The sequence below is a fragment of the Terrapene carolina genome, unplaced genomic scaffold, assembly GCF_002925995.2.
Source record: "Terrapene carolina triunguis isolate 2854851 unplaced genomic scaffold, T_m_triunguis-2.0 Scaffold35098, whole genome shotgun sequence".
NCBI lineage: Eukaryota > Metazoa > Chordata > Testudines > Emydidae > Terrapene > Terrapene triunguis.
The window spans coordinates 1,702,195-1,721,607 of record NW_020699449.1 but is presented as its reverse complement, the minus strand read 5'-3'; the positions used below and the strand labels follow the sequence as shown (position 1 = coordinate 1,721,607).

At 44.4% G+C, this 19,413-nt stretch overlaps 1 protein-coding gene across 1 annotated transcript in view; it reads left to right on the top strand.

Annotated features, from left to right (window-relative positions):
- Nucleotides 1-19,413, top strand: part of LOC113405360 (lysine-specific demethylase 4C-like) — a 390,365-nt gene that overhangs the window by 187,500 nt on the left and 183,452 nt on the right. Inside the window, exon 12 of the mRNA XM_026646511.1 lies at nucleotides 12,587-12,780. Within this exon, the coding sequence (XP_026502296.1) occupies nucleotides 12,587-12,780 (194 nt within the window). The remainder of the gene's footprint in view (nucleotides 1-12,586; nucleotides 12,781-19,413) is intronic.

The window sequence follows — 19,413 nt, the reverse complement described above, 5'->3', positions numbered from 1 at the left end:
TTCGCCGTCCCGGGCCAATGGGGGCGGCGGCGGGAAGCCGCGGCCAGCACATCGCTCGCCTGTGCTGCTTCCCGCTGCCCCCATTGGCCCGGGACGGCGAACCGCGGCCAGTGGGGGCCGCGATCGGCTGAACCTGCCACGTCAGCAGGTAAGCAAAACTGGCCCGGCCCGCCAGGGTGCTTACCCTGGCGAGCCGCGTGCCAAACGTTGCCGATCCCTGGTATAGCATACGATGCTTAGATCCAGAGGATATTGTCACAAGTAGCAGCATAATTTTACATGATAGCAAATATCATTAGCTACACTTTATGGAACTGAAAGAAAAAGATAAAAAAATATTTAAAAAAATAGACTCAACATACCTCATCCTGGAAGAATTACCACAAAGAGAAGTACTCTTCACCTACTAGTCAAATCAAAATATTATAAATCAAATATTTGCTTTCCACTGTGTAAAGCTACAGTACACTAGACCATACTGTGCATATATTTTATATTAACTTCTAAAACATAGCGATCCTGTCTACTGAAGGGATTTAATAGTCATGCTACAGTATCAGATAAATCCTTAAGCCAAGTTCCAGTACTTGATTCTCAATTATTTAAAATGGTTCCCAGGAACAATTCTCAGTTACAGGCAGAGGTGTCTTCGGGGTGGGAGAGTTGCAGGCCAAAAGCTCTATGTTGTGGCTACCACAAAGCTAAAGGGCATGTAAAGAAGTGGCTAAAAAACCCACAAGCCCCTATTTCAGAAAGGTACTTAAGTATCTACCTAAATTTAAGCATTTGAGTAATTCGACTGAAGGCAATGCCCCCTGCCTCCGATTGTGGGGGTGGGGGCGTGGATATTTGGTGTGACTAAATATAATGATGCCCAACTTCCTCCAGGTACAGGGGATAGCTGCTGCTGACTCCTCCACCTACATCTGTGTATGGAGGAATGTGCATGGGGGAGGGGAAGGGGATTGGCCTTCATTTGGCCGGCCAGAAGGGAGTGGGGTTGGGATAGAGGAGCCAGTTGACTATCACATTCCATCTCCCTCAGATTTAAAACCTGCCCTGTCTTTTAGGAGACATCTTGCCCAGATGTTGGGCCCATAAGTTTCCCTTGGGCAGCAGCCTAAATACTAACAGTTGGCCAACCATGATAGGATGGGATTGTGGGATTCCTGAATCCTAGTGCCCTGACTTTAAGGGGTAGGCTAATCAGTTCCCCTGTGGTGAAGTTCAGTCCTTGACCCCTGCAGGCCTCAAATGGGTACACAGGAAGGGCAGTGGTAGTAGCCCGCAGAGTGTTAGTCTATCCAGCAAATAGAATATTACAAATCAAACATCTTTTAATACTCAGAGAGAATGTTGGGCTGGGGCTAATGCCATTTGGGACAACCTTCCTCTCCATGTGGTCGCATATGGTGTGGGGAGTGCTCCCAGAGGGAAGCCCACTCAGGCTTAAACAGGAGTTGCTGATCCTATCATGGTGCACCTTCTCAAAATTTGTAACCCAGGTACATTTAAAGACCCAGGAGGGCTCACAGATGCTAGTGGTGGGAGTATTGAGGATATTCTTTCACATATTTTACTGAGGAACATGCTAGAAGTGTTGCAGTGCCATAAGAACATAAGAATGGCCATACTGGGTCAGACCAAAGGTCCATCAAGCCCAGCATCCCATCCTCCAACAGTGGCCAATGACAGGTGCCCCAAAGGGAATGAACAGACAGGTTATCATCAAGTGATCCATGCCCTGCCACCCAATCCCAGCTTCTTGCAAACAGAGGCTAGGGACACCATTCCTGCCCATCCTGGCTAATAGCCATTGATGGACCTATCTTCTATGAATCTATCTAGTTCCCTTTTGAACCCCGTTATAGTATTGGCCTTCACAACACCCTGTGGCAAGGAGTTCCAGAGGTTGACAGTGCGTTGCGTGAAAAAATATTTTCTTGTGTTTGTTTTAAACCTGCTACCTATTAATTTCATTTGGTGGCCCCTTGTTCTTGTATTATGAGAAGGAGTAAATAACACTTCCTTATTTACTTCCCCTATACCACACATGATTTTATAGACCTCTATCATATCCCCCCTTAGTCGCCTCTTTTCCAAGCTGAAAAGTCCCAGTCTTATTAATCTCTCCTCATACGGAAGCCATTCTACACCCCTAATAATTTTTGTTGCCCTTTTCTGAACCTTTTCCAATTCCAATATATCTTTTTTGAGATGGGGAGACCACATCTACACGCAGTAGTCAAGGTGTGGGCGTACCATGGATTTATATAGAGGCAATATGATATTTTCTGTCTTATTATCTATCCCTTTCTTGATGATTCCCAACATTCTGTTTGCTTTTTGGACTGCCGCTGCACATTGAGTGGATGTTTTCAGAGAACTATCCACAATGACTCCAAGATCTTTCTTGAGTGGTAACAGCTAATTTAGAACCCATCATTGTATATGTATACTTAGGATTATGTCCAATGTGCATTACTTTGCATTTATCAACATTAAATTTCATCTGCCATTTTGTTGCCCAGTCTCCCAATTTTGTGAAATCCTTTTGTAGCACTTCGCAGTCTGCCTGGGACTTAACTATCTTTAGTAGTTTTGTATCATCTGAAAATTTTGCCACCTCACTGTTTACCCCTTTTTCCAGATCGTTTATGAATATGTTAAATAGGACTGGGCCCAGTATAGATCCCTGGGAGACACCACTATTTTCCTTTCTCCATTCTGAAAACTGACCATTTATTCCTACCCTTTGTTTCCTATCTTTTAACCAGTTACCAATCCATGAGAGAACCTTTCTTCTTATCCCATGACTGCTTATTTTGCTTAAGAGCCTTTGGTGAGGGACCTTGTCAAAGGCTTTCTGAAAATCTAAATACACTATATCCACTGAATCTCCTTTGTCCACATGCTTGTCGACCCCCTCAAAGAATTCTAGTAGATTGGTGAGGCACGATTTCCCTTTACAAAAACCATGTTGACTATTTCCCAACAAATTATGTTCATCTATGTGTCTGACAATTTTGTTCTTTACGATAGTTTCAACCAATTTGTCCGGTACCGAAGTGAGGCTTACTGGCCTGTAGTTGCCATGGTCACCTCTGGAGTCCTTTTTAAAAATTGGCGTCACATTAGCTATCCTCCAGTCATTTGGTACAGAAGCTGATTTAAATGATAAGTTACAGACTACAGTTAGTAGTCCTACAATTTAACATTTGAGTTCCTTCAGAACTCTTGGGTGAAAACCATCAGGTCCTGGAGACTTGTTACTGTTTAGTTTATCAATTTGTTCCAAAACCTCCTCTAATGACACCTCAGTTTGGGACAGTTACTCCGATCTGTCACCCAAAAAGAATGGCTCAGGTTTGGGAGTCTCCCTCACATCCTCAACAGTTAAGTCCGGTGCAAAGGATTTGTTTAGTTTCTCCGCAATGGCCTTATCATCTTTGAGTGCTCCTTTAGCATCTTGATCGTCCAGTGGCCCCACTGGTTGCTTAGCAGGCTTTCTTATTCTGATGTATTTAAAAAAAAATTGCTATTACTTTTGGAGTCTTTGGCTAGCTGTTCTTCAAATTCTTTTTTGGTTATTCTAATTATATTTTTACACTTTATTTGCCAGAGTTTATGCTCTTTTTTTCTATTTTCCTCATTAGGATTTATCTTCCACTTTTTAAAGGATGCCTTTTTTGCCTCTCACTGCTTCTTTTACTTTGTCAGTTAACCACAGTGGCTCTTTTTTGGTTCTCTTACTATGTTTTTTAAATTGGGGTAATTAAGTTGAGCCTCTATTATGGTGTCTTTAAAAAGTTTCCACGCAGTTTGCTGGGATCTTACTTTTGGTACTGTACCTTTTAATTTCTGTTTCACTAACATCCTCATTTTTGTGCCAAGGTTAACAACACTCACTCTGCCCCCTCCATGGTCTGCTCATGGGCATCCATGTGGCCTCCAGCCATCGCCTCTCTATTGGCCTCTCTCTTCCCTCTCCCACCAAACCAAGAATTTAGACTTGCCGTCCCTCTGCAAGTCACTGTTACTAACCCAGCAGGTCTGACATCAGTCCAGACACTTGCAGTTCTGTCTCTCACAAGGGACAGTGACCGTGTTTACCAGTGACCAGGTAGCTTTCACCAAGCACATAACATTTATTTTAGGAGAAAAAACATTACAGAGAAAACATAATAAAACAGTAAACAATCTACTTGCATGCTAAGCTTACCAAGTGTCACCCATCTTCCACCGAGAGACTTCGGTAGGTTTCCAGTATTTCAAACCCTTCCAGCAAGGGTTTGCCCTTTTTGTCACAACCACATGTCAGTTTTGGGGTCAAAATGAGGGGCCCCCATCCAGTTCAGACTGAATCTTTATACCAAAAGCCCTCTTTTTGGTCTCCCGTATGTCTTAAACCTGAACTGTACCAGAGTATTCAATTCATCCCAGGGAGTGGTGTATCACTGGAGTTGTTTACCTGTTCCAGGGTCTGCAGTAATTAACCTCCACTTACTTTAGTTATTATGGAAGCTCGGAAACCCTCCACCTTGAAGCTAGAATACAGTCCCTAGACCACAAAGATGTATATTCCCTGAGCCCATAACATCTGGCATATCTCAATGTAATAGTTTTCTGAAGTTTCCACGTTTCCAATGTCTCATGTCTGACAACAAATTTGAACCAAGTTCGGATGCAAGCCCAGAGGCCAGAGTTGATGGTTAGGGAGGCTAACTCACTGCCTCCTCTTACCAGGGAAATGGAGACAGCACTGAGTATTGTTGCGTGATGCCTTAGACAAGAGTAGGGAAATGGTGGCATAACTGAGAGTTGCTGCGGCTAAGACCATAGGCAAAAGTGGGGAAACTGAAGCTGGTAAGTTCTGAAAGCATGTGATTCCTTTCAGTGGTTGGGGAAGGCCAAGATGGAGTAAAGAAGCCATGAGGCCACTCCCTGTAATAGAGGACCCCCTTTTCAGACAGTGGCCATAAAGGTTGTGGACTTGACAATGGGCCCCAATACATAGCCTACAGAGAAAAGAATCTGCCCTGGGCCAGGGACAGATCCCTGGAGAAGGCATACCAAATCTGGGGATGTCCAGTGACCATCTTCAGGGATGAGATCAGGAGTGAGAAAGGTGATTCTGAAGTGAAAGCCAGGCACTGGTCCATCTTGGTAACTGCCAGTTCTTTAAGTCACTCAGAATATGAGATGGGCAGAATTTGAGAGCAGGTGGTGGTAGTCATTGAGGAGCCCATTCAAATGCAGCTAAGCCCTTGCAAGCACAGTTCATGACCAGTTCTGGTTTACTGAAAAGCAGTGATCATGTTGAACATTCATATGTATGTTGGGGAGGTAGAGGAATTTAATCAACTCTACTTGAGGGCAGGGGCAAGTCCTCTTAGAATTGACCAATTTACTACAAACCATAATGTCATGGGTGCATTGGGGGCTCCGATATTGGTGACTGTCACTATTTGGGGTGAGGAATTTGGAAATAAACAGGTTTGGTTTTGGTGTGACAACCAGGTATGGGTTCACATCCTTGACCAATAGTCAGTATCGGGAATGCGGCTGGTATGAGCAGTTATATTGCACTGCTTTTTTTGTTTGTCAAACTTTTCATTGCATGATAATGTAGATAATAGCCTCATTGATGCTCTGGCTCCATTTCAGGATAGCAGATTCCAAGAGCTAACACTGTTTCACAGCCAAGCCCTGCAGGTGATGGTTTGTGGAGCCATGATTCAGAATGGCTGAAAACCCCAGAGTTCCAAGGGCAATCATGGTTTACAAAGCTGCAGTTGTTAGGTTTATTTAATTTAGAGTTAAGGTAGGTCTCTTTTGTTGTTTGTGCTGTCACTGAGCCTCAGGTGGTGAGATACGGAGTGTCTGTGACGTACCATGGACTAGCTTCATATGCAATACTGGGTTTCCTGGTTGGCCTGGTTTGTTGCATAGTGGCAGGATTTACTGGTTCATGTAGAGGACTCTTACTAAGCAAGGTCTTGGAGGTATGGTCATGACCTGAGGGTTGCAAAGACGATAACAGGTATACCATCCCCTGTGAAATTTGCTGGGTTATCGAAGGCTTTACCTAGGGAGTGAAGTTGTGCGATGGAGGCATTTCTATTTAAAGTTGCATTTGTCAAGTCCTTGTTGGTGCTTTCAGGTTTAGTGAAATAGTGCTACAGGTGGTAGGGGCCACCTGCCAATCTAATACATGCCAGGAGAGGTACCGTTTTAACAAGCAGCAATAGACTTGAAATTAAGGTATTCAGAAACTGATCAGACTAGAAAAGAGACCATAGTAGAGCTAAGGGAATGCTCAGCTGAATGGGTATATCTGGTAAAAGCCACAAACAGTTTTTGTTGGAACCACATGTATGTGGGAGCCAGGACCACCTAGTTGTACATGGGGATGGTAGCAACTTGACCAGCTACCAGTTCGACGTAATTCCTCATTTGTGGTAATGAGGAATGCGTTAGCCTACTTGGGTCTCAATCTGGCAAATTTTGCACACATTCTTTCAGGTTTGAGGCAGCAACACCAACAGCATTGGAGGGTTTTTTTTTTTTACTTCTCAAGGATCCAGACACTCTTACAGGACCTATGTTCACCCTGCTGATGGGTTACTGGGGCAGGCAAAAGTGTGAGAACTAACCCTATCTGTGATTGCTGGGGACACTGGAAAAGGGTTGCTGTCTGGATCTGCGGCTCTTGTACAGCATTGGGCCTACAAGCAGGCAGCCAGATCAGCAGGGGAATCACAACTGAGCTTCAGGGTTGAGGTTCTTTACCTTCAATGATATGGCAGAGGTGACATGTTGTGGAATCAGCTCATGTCTCTTCTGTGCTCGCTGAAAGGCAAACTACAGCCACCTTGTGCACTTCTCAGATACAGGGTCTGACATTGCCTATGGGATCTTAGGGATTGCATTTGGCAGGAAATAGATGGCACTTTGGATGATGTGTGCGTGCAGACAATGAAGCTAATTGCTGGTTATCCCAGTGGCTGGTATCCAGTGTAGATAAAAGTTAAAAAGGGCCAACTCCCAGGTGGAAATGAGATCCAGGATTTTACTGATGGACTTTGTGCCTGTAAGGAGAAGGGGAGACCTCAAGTCTTTTCAGACTGAGGTCCCTCCTGGTACCTTCTACCCTCCTGGTGGTGGGTAGGGCAAGACAATTCAGAAATGAGTCTAGTCCTAGGAGCAGGCTGAAGAAGGTATACCTCGAGTAATGGTTATATGGTGGGAGCTGTGTAACCGCATAGTGGACCTAGTTAAATGCCAGGTATGTAAGGGGAGGTGTATAGTGCCTGCCCCATTGTTAAATTAATAAAGTTGTGGTCTGCCACTTAAATCCACTGCTGTATCTGTCAGTTGTGCATGTCCAGATCAGTGGGACTATTCGCATTCTTAAAATAATGCACAATCTTAAGTGACTTGCTGACATTGGGTCTAAGACCTCAGTTAAGGAAGGTATGTAAGTACATGTCTAACTGTAAGCACGTGAATAATCCCATTGTCTTAAATGGGACTACACATATGCTTGCAGTTTGGCACATGCTTAATTACCTTTCTGAATCAGAGCCTAAAAGGGGAGGGACGTATGGCTTAGTCAGGCAAAACCAGTCAAAATATTTAGTCTTTGCCAATATTCATTTTGTTTGTTATTCAGAAATGGCATCCTTTGCAAACAAACAAAAAAGAAAAGATATCTCAAGTAGGCAGTTTTCTCCATTACAAATACATTTCACAGTCTGTTATACCAATTTAATAAAGTGGATGAAACAGTTTTCTTTCAACTCACTGCTATCAAACACCTTGCGGCCACTAATAAATGTTTCCTTCAAGCTGTTTTCTTTATACTAGTAGAACTAATAATAAAACCAATAATAATAATACCAAAGGATCATGAAGGAGGTCTATTCCCATAATCATTTTGATTGCCATGATGATCTTTGCTTGTAATCCCATATAAGAAGCCAATTATACAATATGTGGATAGGGGATTCCTTTCACTACTCCTGCTACAACCGCCAACATGAACTATTCTTTTAATTTTATTGGGCGTAAATTACCATTGATATAACAGGTTATCCTCAGAGTGGGGTATGTTGCACAGGCAGCAGCAAATAAAATTATCTCACTTTTCTATCAATATGTTTCAATTCTGACCAGGAGTCCCCATGCTTATTCAGTTCATGGTTCTCTGTTGAAGTACCTAACAAGGGTGCCAATTTGTGGGAGTGGGAGGGTGATAGTTTTTTGTGGTATGGACACTTGTCTGGTAGGGCATGGCCTGAGCATAACTCATTTCACATATGCCAAAGAATACCCATCAGATGGTAACATCAGACAGTAACATCAGACGATTTTCTATTTTTTGTCAGTTTATCAAAAAAAAAAATAGCAATTTTTAATTTTTATTCCACATGAAAATATTTTTTACCTTTAAAAATATGATGAAAGTTTTCTAAGTTTCTTGTGAACAGTGAACATGACACTCTTGGTATTTTGGTGGGGAGCTGCATGTCCTATGGTCTCTGTCCCAACGGAGTTCTTCAAGAGAATGACATTCAAGTTAGCTTCAGAGAGAGATGCTCTCATTCACTCTTCTGTCTTGGAAGCAGGAAGCCATGTAGCTGTCAACTATAAGTAAGTCGGATGGGAAATGAGGAAAGAACACTTTAAAAACCCCAAACCTGCCAGATTATTTATCAAAGCAACATATTTCTTTCTTGGCACATTTTGGGGAAAATAAATAGAAATGCTTTGCAGCATATATCTGCTTTCACTGTCTAATATGATGCTTTCAAATGTTTCTAGCCTCCAGTATCTAGAAGCTTAAGTCTTCTGGATTTCCCAGCAAATGATGAAGACTTTAATTAGCATGTTGATAATGCTGCAAATATTATTAAAATTCTGCTGTTGTCTCATTTTAGATGGTGATAAACTTTTTTACTTTTACACAAATGTAATGCACTTCAGTAGTAGTATAAAAACAGCATCAAATATTCAAAGATTACTAAAAGGGAGATTTTTGTACCTCATTTAGGCATAATTTATTATGAAACTCTTCTTTTAGAACAGTATCATCCTATCACTGGATATTTTTTCTTGATGGATTTTTTACTTCAATAAATCAATGCTGATTTAAATATTGGCCGTTTTCCAAATTGCTTGAAGACTTGATGCCTAACAGCAAAGACAGTAATCTTTTTAAACTGTTCCTTAAGCAACCATTTGTCATCCCTGCATAGCAGTGTAGCTTGCATTCAAAGGGATTTTGTGTATAAACGAGGGGGAAATTCAGTGTTACTTGTCCTTATGTAATGAATTTAGCTCTTAATGATGAAGGGTATTCCAGTGGACAGTCTTTTGCACCTATCCAATATCCAGAAGCACTATCAGTGCTTTTTTGTAACTACTTCAGTGTTATTGATCAGTGACTCTCTGAATGAGGTAAACTGGTCACAGTAGAATAAGAGCTTTGTACAAAAATAATACCGTGCGCACCCTGGAAAAAGAAAACTCACATCAGATAATTATATTTCTATGCATCAAACATCATGAAGTGCTGTCACTCTAGCACTTCTGATGCGATTGTGACCTCGGGAACTCCTCCTTTAATAATCTGAATGATTTTCTCCTCTGTATATTGGCTCCACTAAATGGGGAGAATTATTAATAGCATCACGGGGCAGGTATTTGGGGTGTTGTACAGCAGCACTTTCTATGCAGAAGTAGGGAATTCAGTTAAACTGCAAACTTTAAAAATAGCTATTAAGGAAATTGTACTTTCAAATGTGTAAGGATTGTTCATTTTGGGGAGGTTTCAGAAAATAATTTAACTAAAACTGAGAACGACCAATTTAAAAAACATATATGCTTAAAAGAAGTTTTCCTAAAATAATGCATTTAATATAACCTGTCCTTCCCTTTCCTCCTTATTTAAGTTACTGTGAAACTGGTAATCATGCCTCTCCAGCAAAAGTATCAGACAGAAGCAGCTTTAATGACTGCATCCCAGTGTATGAGGGAAAGGAGAGACCGTGTTGCCTACTAGATTGTGCACTGCACTGCACTGGGACTTAGGAGTCTTGGGTTCTAATCCCAGCTCTGTCTCTGATCTTCTGTGTTACCTTGGGCAAGTCACTTTACCTCTCAATTTCTCCATCTCTTTGTAAAGTGCTTTGAGATCTGCTGCTGAAAAGCATTATATAAGATCTTAGTATTAATATACATCAATGTTACGTGTGGAATAATGCTGTGGTACTAGCAATGAGAACTAGTATCATGGAAGTGTGGGGTATGACATGCCTTCTCTTTCTCTCTTTTGAGAGCAGCGCTGAATCCTTGCATTGTGAGCTGCCATGTTTCTAGTCACACGCTTTTTTCTGATTCAAATTGTGTTAAAAATCGGAAAATGTAGCAGAGCATAATGTAAATTCAGAAATCTTTCCTGGAGTTGTTTACTTGAGACAAAAACTAGTATGACATTTATCATGCTAGCTGTCTTCAAAAGATCCAAGGAATTGCATTAAAAGATAACATCCCTGAGTCATAACAACTTCAAGTGTTGAAATATCACATAATTTCCACATTCTGGATCTGGGATCTGGTCAGTAAGAGAATTTTTCCTTTGGGATAGGCTTTGGTTGATATACCTTAAATAAAAAGTATTGGCAAAAACATTTTCTTCATGGGAGGTGAATTTCTACAAAACCAGTTTTTAAGTTGCTTTTTCATGTTTGCAGCAATTTGCCAGTAGGATATAAATGTCTGATTTCAGTGCAGTTCTGGCTGCTGCCTGAAGTAGTTTCCTGTTTGGCTTTTTTATGTTACGCTGGATGTGTGTTTTTAAAGTATTGAAAGGAAAGCAGGACATTTTATGACATTTCTAATCCCTTTTTCCATTATAGAGCTTATTATTTTCAAGGAAAAGAAGGATGGGGTAGAAGTGGCAGGTGAATGGAGGAGAGAGAAAATATACCTGCAGTACACAAAGCCTATGTGCCTATTTAGCAGTCAGTAACAAGCAAATTTAATTTCATCTGTGGTTAGATATCCTGTTCAGTTAAAAAGGCATAATAATACATATCATAGAGGACGAGAAGGTCAGGCCATACATTGTTATTTTGTTTTCATTCTTTCATTCACCTGAAAGGTTACATTAGCTATATAGCTTTGTTTTGCTTACCAGTTAAGACATTTTATTAGATATAACATTAGACAATTCATGGTTTTTCAATTTTGGAGAATCAATTTTTTAGCTAAAAAACTTGTTCTTAGCATGAATGGTTTATGTGCTGCAGGCTTGTTGATTCACATATTATCGTCTCCTAATATAAAGATTTTTTGAGCTTCAGGTACAGTAAATTTGCTTTGAAGCTATTTTAGTATCTGTTATTTTAAGTGAGAGAGAATTTTACTTGGAAAGTCATTACTATTTATTTATTTCGGTGTGATTAAAATATGCCAGTTCAGATCTCTGTGGGCACATAGAGACTTTATCAAGAAAAGTAATACACTAAACAATTTGGGCCAATGACCAAACTAAAGTTATTGGGTTTGATAGAGGAACTATGGGGTAAAATGCCATGGTCTTTGTTATACAGGAGGTCAGACTAGATGACGATAACACTCCCTTGGGCCTTAAATTTTAAGGCCCATGTCTACACAGCACAAGCTGTACATGGGCTAGTCTACCTGAATTAATTTGAATTCAGCTAATGCAGGTAACAGTAGCAGTGAAGACAGCACAGCATGAGCTTTAGTGTGGGCTTAGTGACCTGAGAACATAGTGTCCATGCTGGGCTTGTACTACCTGGGCTGAAGCCCATGCTCTGCTGTCTTCACTCCTATTGTTGCCCATGCTAGCTGGATTCAAACTAGCTCAGGTAGGCTAGCCTGTCCACAACTTCTGTTGTGTAGACATACTCTAAGAATCTAGAAACTGCTCTCCACTCTTTTCAAAACAAGCATTTTCACACGTCTCACTCAATAATCCTTCCCAATTGTGTAAAAGCTTGGGAGTATAGGTAGATCTTGCAGCAAGAAAAAAGCGATATGGTCTTTTTCTGCCTTCCCTAAGGATCTGATATTTGTGTTGAAAAGGAGTGGTGATATTACAGAATGCTGTAATTACTCCCCTCCACCCCGCTAAAAACCCTTGGGACAGATGAGCAACTGCTCAAAACTACTCGTTGCGTCCCCTCAGAGAGAGAAAATAATGGAACCATTCAAGGGTAATCCAGTCTGTCTGTTGGGTTCAACAGGACCCTCGTGTTTAATAATAACAAAGGTAGATGATGGACCTAAAAGAAACAGCATAGATGCTTGCTTTTTGTCTGTTATTAGTAGGAGTTCATCAACCAATGAAATTTCCATACTATGTATATGCTAAATGGACTGTCCTCATAGAACCATGAGGAATCCAGGCATGGCTGTAGTTGTTCAGGTAATATTTTCTGTACGACCATTCCTCCCAAAAAAGGAGTTTCATATTCAAGGGTTTTTCTACTACAAACTACAGCAAATCATTTAGTTTGTCACATGCAGTGTATATTTCTGGTTTCTCCCCCAGTGCACCTGCAGGAAAGACATGGTAACAATATCAATGGATATCTTTGTGAGGAAGTTTCAACCAGACAGATATCAACTGTGGAAACAAGGAAAGGATTTATATACCATTGATCACACGAAGCCCACGCCTGAAACAACACCTGAGGTAAAGGCCTGGTTGCAGAGAAGAAGGAAAACAAAGAAACCTCCCAAATGGTAATTAGAGTTGTTCACCTTCCATTTAATTAAAGTTAAATATGTTGTATATTTCCATTTTTTTTCAATGCCCTTTTCTCTGACATTCCATTAGAGTTGTTCATTTATTCTAGTCACAGCTAATTTAGCTCTTCTTATAATTTAACCATGAGCTTGAGGCCAAGAAAGTCATAATTCATAGTGATTGTTTAAATGAAAAATACATTCATTTTGCAACATGTAAGGAAAATGCATAGCTGAAGTTTATGCGCATGGAGAGGTGGCCATTGCTTCTAATGCAATATTTAAATCTTTTCCTTTGGTGAGGGTGTGTTCACTAGTACTTGCACTGTGTGTAACAACATCTCCAGCCAGGAGATCAGGAAAACATCTGTAGGGAGTGGGCTAAATGCTATTCATTAGTTAGAAAAGAGGGGTATAAAACAGGTGCAGAATTGTAGCAGCTGTGCACAACCTCTAGCAATAGACTTAGCATTCACTAGCTTGTAGCCCAGGAGCTCTATAGAGAGATACCTATTTGGCAGACTCTCACAGTACCACTGCCAATACCTGCTATGTCTGCTATGGATTAACAACTGGTTGGAGTTTGGCATAATGAAATCCTTAACCCAATTGTCAATGCAGATTTTACTGACATACCTGAAAAGTTAACTTTTTAGGTTATCATTGACACTATCAAAGTTTTGACTTTTGATACTTTTACAGCTCGATCCATGTCGTCATATAGATAGTGTATTTTTGGGGAAAGTTTTCTTTACATGCAGCATTTCTCTTTTGTTTGCACTTAACAGAATTCCAACGGATTTTCCTATTCATTATTGCTTTGAGTTTTAACTGCTAAAAATTGACATGAGCTTTGCTTGTGTCTTGTCACAGCAGGGCACAATTGGATCAAGTTAAGGATAATACTTAGTCCTTTAATAGCCCTTTTAATCTTCAAATCATTTTGCAAACATTAAATAATTAAGGATGATGCCCCATTGTGACTGCATATTGGCAAGTGAACACTAAACTGTGAATTTCCTTCTTTAATTTTTAAATGAATTTACTTCTCTTAAAGGTGATGTGATAGCACTGGAGACAAACATTCTCCGCTTATCCACTGGATGAGTAAAACACAGGCAATGGCATTGTGTGGTGAGGTCACCCCAGTTTGTTGTGTTGCCCCCACCCAAGGCTTAAATGTTCAAACTAATACCACCTTACTCAGTCCAGGGTCCAAACAGCCACCAGAGTCTTAATTCCCAAGCAGGTTCCTTTCTGGCCCTTGTAGTGGCTGCTGGTGCTTGGGCACAGTGCAAGCTTGGAGCGATGAATCCCAGTCTCTGCTGCCTTGCTGGTGTCCATGTCCGGAGTCACCATGATAGTCAAGGCTTCTTTGCTGGGTCTAGGCTGCTCCTTCAGCCTGGCTGTAACCTGCTCCCTGGACCTCTTCTCTAGCCCCAGATTCTGGAGTGGCATTCCTCTCCTCCAATGACAGGTGGGATGGCAGAAGGAAGCCAGTTATGAAATTTCCTCCCAGTCCTCTATCCAGTCAGGGTTCTGGGGCCAGCTCCCCTCTCTCTGCTTGCCTCTTACTGAATGGGGGTTCATGGGGGTAGGGGCTTCAGTTCTCATGGAGAATGGAGTTACTCTCCACACGAGTTTCCCCATATTGCTCCACAAATGTGCCTCAATCCTGAAGTAAAGGTTCACATCTAGGGGTGAGATGTTCATTTTCCATGTTGACTCAACCCTTAGTCTATTTCCTGAGACTCCCAATAAAGATGCCACTTAATGTCTACTGTGTGAAGACTTGCCCCTGACCTTCCTTGGTCCTACCCAAAGGGCTGAGGGATACACACATGAAAAGTCTGCTTGGAGTATGTGTGCATCTGTGTGTGAGAGAAGACTTAGTGGAACATTTTCAAACCTTTAATATAGTTTGGTTTGTGGGATATTCAGGAGTGTGTGAATGTGTTGTTAGCTTATCCAAGCTGGTTTGCCAGCCTATAGTCTTCTATGAAAGTCCTTTTAAAAATCAACCATACAAAAACACAGCAATTCAAAGTTAAGTTTGATATTTTTCCCTTAACAGAAATTAAATTGGGCCCAGATTCAGCAAATTACTACATGCTTTAGTACATCCTTACTCATCAAAGCACCTAACCATGTGTTTAATCTGTTTTGCTGAATTCAGTCCTTAGTTTGGAGATTTTGGTCTAATTCTTCTTCTTCGAGTGCTTGCTCATGTCCATTCAACTTAGATGTGTTTGCTCGCCACATGCACTGGTGCCGGAAGTTTTTTCCCTCAGCAGTATCCATAGGGGACCGGCTCCAGCGCCCCCTGGAGTGGCACGCACATGCCGCAGTATATAGGGCGCTGCCGGTTCCTCCCACCCCCAGTTCCTTCTACCACCAGTGATGGTGCTGAAACTGTTGCTGCTTCAGCTAGTGCTGTTGCTGCTTGTTCGTACGAACTAGTTATCTCCTGTATTATACTGTATATAGTTTTCTGTTAGTGTTTATAAATCTCTTAGCTATAGTTAGAGGGTCCCGCTCCTCATCCCGGTACCGCTCGTCAACCGGGAGACGTACATCGCCGGCTCCAAGCCGTCACAGATCTGTCAAGCGCCTCCGGCCCCTAAAACCCAGCTCCAGATCGGACTTCAGGCGGAATGACTGGCACCGGTCGGGACACAGCCACCGTTCTGCTCTGTCCTGGTCACCTGGGAGCGACCGTTTAGGATCCAGCCCTGGTTCAGAGCAAAGTTCCCTGATGGCGGGACAAGCTCTGGTACTGGCTACACTGTTGGCACCGAAACCGGCTCCATGGTCTCCACTGGCACCGTGGTACCCATGGAACCCATGGTGGTTCACCCAGCCCTCCCAGGCCACCTGCTCGGTGTCCGGAGCTTCGGAGAGACCAGCTGCCTCTCTCTCCCGCCCTCCGGTGCACGAAGCCTTGGGCGTGAGGACCCTGCAGGTCCAAGAGGGAGCAGGGGAACAAGCCGCTGGGCCACCAATGGTTGTGGAGGACCCTACAGCACCGGCTTCCTCGTCGTCATCACCAGACGAGGCTATAATGGGGCCCCCTCCCCTGGTTCCTCCGGATGACACTAAAGTGCACCAGGAACTACTGAAGAGGGTCGCTGCCAACCTGGGTCTTCAAGCGGAGGAGCTAGAGGAGCCTTTGGACTCTCTCTTCAATGTCCTCTGCTCCACAGCACTGGCCAGGGTGGCTCTCTAAGATCACTAATGCCCTGTGGCAAACTCCCACCTCCCTGCCCCCCATCTCCAAGAGGGCTGAGCGCAAGTACTTTGTGCCATCCAAAGGCCACGAGTACCTGTATACCCACCCTGCTCCCAACTCCCTAGTGGTAGAAGCGGTTAACCACAGGAAGCAACAAGGTCAACCCAGGGCTACCCCTAAGAACAAAGAGACTAGACTTGTTTGGGTGTAAGGTTTATTTGTCCTCTAGTCTCCAGTTGAGGGTGGCCAACCATCAAGCCCTCCTGGGACGCTATGATTTTAACATGTGGCAAGCCATGGCCAAGTTCAAAGGCTCTATTCCTGAGGCTTCTAGGAAGGAGTTCTGGGCTATTGTGGAGGAGGACACTAATGCAGCCAGGGCGATGCTCCAAGCGGCATTGGATGCGGCGGACACCGCCGCCCGAACCATGTCCTCGGCCATCACCATGCGCCAGGCATCCTGGCTGCTCCTTTCTGGCTTGTCTACGGAGGCTCAGCAGTCGATGCAAGACCTTCCCTTCGATGGGCAAGCCCTGTTTGCGGAACAGATGGACAATAAGCTCCATGGCCTAAAGGACTCCCGCACGACCCTTAAAACACTGGGCCTGTATGCTTCTGGCCCTGCCCACAAGCGGTTTAAGCCACAGCAGCCTCAGGGCCACGGGAGCCACCTTCGCTAGGAACCTTCCCATAAGAAATCCAGAGGCTACAAGAGGCGTCCTAGCCATCAACCTTCACAGGCCTCTCAGACGAGGTTGACCTGCAATAAGCAGGCAGGCAAGTGCTCATTTTGAGGGTACGCCCAAGAACGACCCTGTCAGACTGCTCCCAGGATCCTCCCTCCCCTATTTTTGCCAACGGCCTTTCTCCTTTCCTCCCTGCGTGGGCATCTATAACATCAGACCAATGAGTCCTCAGTATGGTGGCACGGGGTTACACCCTTCAGTTACTTTCTACCCCTCCTACCCACCCTCCCTGTCCCTCGCAAGAGTCTCCTCGCGCAGGAGGTAGAGGGGTTACTGTAGCTAGGTGCGGTGGAGGTCGTTCCTCCAGAGTACAGGAACAAGGGGTTCTATTCCTCCTACTTTTTACTCCCAAAGGCCAAGGGCGGTTTGCAACCTTTCCTGGACCTGCGAGACTTGAACCGCTTCCTAGCGAAGCTGAAGTTCCACATGGTCTCCCTGGCCTCCATTATCCCCTCCCTGGATCCGGTAGACTGGTACACCGCCCTCAATCTGAAAGATGCGCACTTTCACATTACCATCTTCGAGGGACACAGACGCTTCCTCCGGTTTACGGTCCCAACCACTATCAGTTTGCGGTCCTCCCGTTTGGCCTAGTGACAGCACCGCAACAGACTTCAGCGTATCAAGATCTACCTATCTATCTATCGACGACTGGCAAGTCAAGGGCAGCTCCAGGTCCAAAGGCATGTTGCGATGCTGTTGCCTCGGCCTGTTGGTAAATGACAAAAAATCCACGTTAGTTCCGGTACACAGGATAGAGTTCATTGGAGCAGTGCTCAACTCGACCTGCACCAGGGTGTTCCTGCCACTGGGGAGATTCAGTCTCCGCGTTTCCCCTGACCACGGACAGGGGTTGCCTGCGCCTACTAGGTCACATGGCAGCATGTACATATGTGGTGTGCCATGCCAGGCTCCGGATGCAACCCCTGTAGAAAAGGAGGTGCCACAGGTTTTGCTCCAGAAGGGTCTGGGCAAGGGCTTCCTCTCCAACACCTTCATCCTGCCATGGGCAGGAAGCCTGATATACGCCTTCCCTCCAATTCCGTTCATCAGCAAAGTCCTAGCAAAAATCAAGAGAGACAAGGCTCAGGTTATCATGATCGCCCCGGTGTGGCCTCGCCAACACTGGTTTGGGATGCTATCAAGCCTGTCAGCAATCCCTCTGTGGCCCCTGCCGAACCGACCAGACCTGCTGTCACAGGATCACGGTCGACTCTTGCACCACAAACTTGTGTCCCTCCACCTCACGGTGTGGATATTGAACTCTGAGGAATGGGCCTGTTCAGAAGGGGTCCAGAAGGTCCTCCTCGAGAGTAGAAAGCCCTCGACTAGACAGACTTACCTGGCAAAGTGGACGAGGTTCTCCCACTGGGTGGCCGAACTGGGCATCTCCTCTTCGCATTCCTCGGTGCAGTCGATCTTAGACTACCTGCTTCATTTGAGGAGCCACGGTCTGGCACACTCATCTATCAGGGTGCCTCTGGCGGCCATTTCCGCCTTTCATCCACTCATCCAGGGGAAGACGGTGTTCTCCCATGACATGACAGTCAGGTTCCTCAGAGGTTTCGAGAGACTTTTTCCTCAAGTTTGGTCCACAGTCCCTCAGTGGGATCTCAACTTGGTTCTGCCAAGGCTCATGGGCCCATCCTTTGAGCCTGTGGCCTTGTGCTCCCTGTCTCACTCACAGTGGAAGGTAGCTTTCCTGGTGGTGGTGATGTCGATGAGGTGAGTCTCTGAGCTGCAAGCCGTGACCTCAGAACCGCTGTACACGGTCTTCTATAAGGACAAGGTCCAGCTACGGCCCCACCTGGCCTTCCTTCCCAAGGTGGGGTCTACTTTCCACATGAGCCAGGACATCTTCCTTCCGGTCTTCTGCCCTAAGCCCCATGAGACTAGTGAAGAGAGGTGCCTTCACACTTTGGATGCAAGTAGGGCCCTGGCTTTCTACCTAGATTGAACAAAGCCTTTCCATAAGTCGACTCAGCTTTTCATCTCTACAGCTGATAGGATGAAGGGCCTCCCGGTGTCCACGCAGAGGATTTCTAATTGGAGCACCTCTTGCATTTGGACCTGCTATGAATTGGTGGGAGTCCCTCCCACCACCGATTGTCAGAGCCTACTCGACCAGAGTGCAGGCATCTTCGGTGGCCTTCCTGGCACACTTCCCGATCCAGGACAGCTGTGGAGCTGCGACGTGGTCCTCGGTGCACACATTCACAATCCACTATGCCACCACTCAGCAGGCCAGGGATGATGCTGGGTTCAGCAGAGCGGTGTTGCAATCTGAATGTCCGTGAATTCCTACCCACCTCCGAGGGGTATTTGCTTGGGAGTCACCTAAGTTTCAAGGACATGAGCAAGCACTTGAAGAAGAAAAGACAGTTACCTTTTCCTTAACTGGTGTTCTTCGAAATGTGTTGCCCGTGTCCATTCCACAGCCCTCCCTTCTTCTCCACTGTCGGAGTTTCTGGCAAGAAGGAACTGAGGGTGGGAGGAACTGGCGGCGCCCTATATACCGCGGCATGTGCACGCCACTCCAGGGGGTGCTGGAGCTGGTCCCTACGGATACTGCTGAGGGAAAAACTTCCGGCACCCGTGCATTTGGCGAACACACACACACACACACACACACACACACACACACACACACACACA